The 2672-nt window shown below is 32.9% G+C and overlaps 1 protein-coding gene across 1 annotated transcript in view; it reads right to left on the reverse strand.

The window, feature by feature from the left end:
- STAG2 (stromal antigen 2) overlaps window positions 1–2672 on the reverse strand; it is a 91517-nt gene that overhangs the window by 62189 nt on the left and 26656 nt on the right. The window contains 4 exon segments of the mRNA XM_010857192.1: window positions 97–176; window positions 270–368; window positions 1168–1291; window positions 2407–2480. Coding sequence (XP_010855494.1) covers window positions 97–176; window positions 270–368; window positions 1168–1291; window positions 2407–2480 — 377 coding nt within the window.

Raw genomic sequence — 2672 nt, forward strand, 5'->3', positions numbered from 1 at the left:
GACCGGATGCCATGACGTAGATAAATTTAAACCAAGTACACTAATGTATTTTTAAGATATGTAGACATTAGCAATATGCAGTAAATACATACTTACTGTAAAACAAGAGTGAGTAATTTTATTGCTTGTACTGCAACATCATATTCTTTGTCAAGGGTCATAGAAACAATTCTATCCTAAGGATGAAAAAAAAATATTCTTAAAGGGAAACCAAGAGAAAAATACTTGAAAATAACAGGTAAATGTTAAATACTTAGAGTAATACTAACCTTGAACCGACTGGTAAATAGCTCCAGTTTGGAATTAAGTTCCTTGTTATAATAAAGCCCTTGTAGAGCAGTGAGACATTTGAGTCTTACCTCACCTTGCTGAATTAAATGAGAGGAGAAAATGCATTAAAACTTTGCATATTTTCAACCTGAGCACACAAGATATATACCACATCTTCTACTTTAAATATGTTCTATACTATGGTATTTCTTCAGAAACTCTCATCCTTGACAATGCAAAAATAGGAATCAATATATACGTTTTAGACTAAATACCTTTGGGTTACTATTACTGTAGGTCAAATGAAAATATTTTGAAAATTTGTTCAGAGCAATGTTATTGGGAAAGATGACATTAGCATATTTCACAGTAAGTTTTCCTTTACAGAAGATAATATTTGTAAGGGATATATACAAAGATCAAGGCTAGGTGAAGAGACAGCATAAGGGAAAGGCAGATCAAGTAAAAAAAAATTAAAAAGGTTAGAGGCCAAGTGATAATTTATAATCTGGCTAAGATACATGTTTATCAATAGAATCAAAATTAAAGAAATTTAAGTATATGTATATATGTAGCACTTATATATTAACAGAGTAAGAATTCTTCTTACTATTCTTAAGAAATGTGTTACCACTACCACCATCACCTACATGATCCTGTTGTTTCAGTACAAAAATTGTTTCATGATCAAAGGCTAAATCAGTGCCCAAGATTCAAAAATCTAGGGTACTTTATGTGATAGAGACCATATATTCATGAACAGATAGAGAAGAATAAAGGAGAGAAGCCTACAGGAATGTGCTCCCAGTTACACGTATATGCAGATAATTCACTATGAATGACAGTAGCACATAGCTATGCTTATGTGTAGAAAGAAAAGCACTATATATATCTTACCTTATCATGCATAGTCCAACCAACATATTTTAAATAACTGTCATTAAGAAAGGCATCACTATACATTTTCATCCAAATGCCAATTTCTTCAATGCAAATAGCTCGGATTTCAGCTATTGCATCACTGCATGGAAGAAAGAAAATTATGCATGTTAGTATCAGTATACCACAGGACTTGTGGATTCTTTATGCAACACCAATACTTGATACCTACTATGAACATACCACTACCTTAAGTATTACTGGGGATTTACAAGAAGAATTGAAGCATTTGCCCAAAGCTTACAGTCTAGTTGTCGAAGTACAATTATCACTAAATAAATATTTAAAGTTCAATAAACCTACAAACAAAATCCAACTCCCACCTTCTCTATCATGTCATACCCCAGCCTTTATTCACACCTGCTGGGCACGGTGTATTCAGAAGACAGTCGGAACATTAGTCTGGTTACAGTGTATTTTCCAGGTGAGAATTAGTTACACCTAATATTGAGGCCAAGCTCAATTTGGATTTGAACATCATATAAATTATTCTGAATTCATCCTGTAGGTACTGGTAAGTCATTCAACGCTTTTGAGTAGAGGAATGATTCAACAAAAGAACGTTTTAAGACAACTGCAATAATCTCTAGAATGATGAAGGAATAGACTAAAGTAATGGTGACAGTAGAAATAAAAAGGTAAGAATGGACAAAAGGATATTACAAAGCAAGTATTAACCTGATTTAGTAACTGCCAAATTAAGAAAATGACAAAGTTAAATAAAAATGCCACCAATATTTAAAGAACAGGTTACTGCAGAAATGGTGGCAAGACTACCTATTTCTTTCTTCTGCTCATTCAAAATAAGGGCAACAACTCACTTAAATCTACTCAAATTTTCCCACTGATATTCAAATCGAAGAGGAAAGAATCAGGAATCAAAATGTACAGTCTCGGCTAACACAGTACATCCAAAAGCAATTAAGTGTTCTGTACCCTCACTCCTAGTAACAGTAGTAGCTTCCATTTTCTGGGCATCTACAAGTCGAGCACAACATTCCCCCATTTTTCAGATAGAAAATAAAGTTCAGAGCAGTTAAGTAACTTGTCTTGAGTGTCCCAATCAGTGGAAGACCTTAGATTCTAACACTGATCTTACTCTTAACACTGTTACCACTAAATTTATATTGCCTAAACCACTAAATAACCAAACTTGAAGAGAATAAGAGTTACATAGAAAAAACTGTCCTGACTTACCGGTATCTATGTACAAACACTCCCTTAAATATTGCATTCATCATATTTTCTATTTCATCTTGATTTTCTTGAAGCTGAAAAGAACACATCATTGCTTTGCAATTATAATAGAAAACAACCAAAAGAACTTGTAAAAGTTGGTACAAACACAAATGTATGTTTCTCCAGAGTTTTGATATTTTCATGCAATTTTTAATTTCACTAAATGAAAAGTGTCCACATAGAAAAACTAAAAGCTGTTGCATAAAAGGTAGCTAAACTCCCTT

The sequence above is a fragment of the Bison bison genome, unplaced genomic scaffold (assembly GCF_000754665.1).
Source record: "Bison bison bison isolate TAMUID 2011002044 unplaced genomic scaffold, Bison_UMD1.0 scf7180017864378, whole genome shotgun sequence".
Taxonomy (NCBI): Eukaryota; Metazoa; Chordata; class Mammalia; order Artiodactyla; family Bovidae; genus Bison; species Bison bison.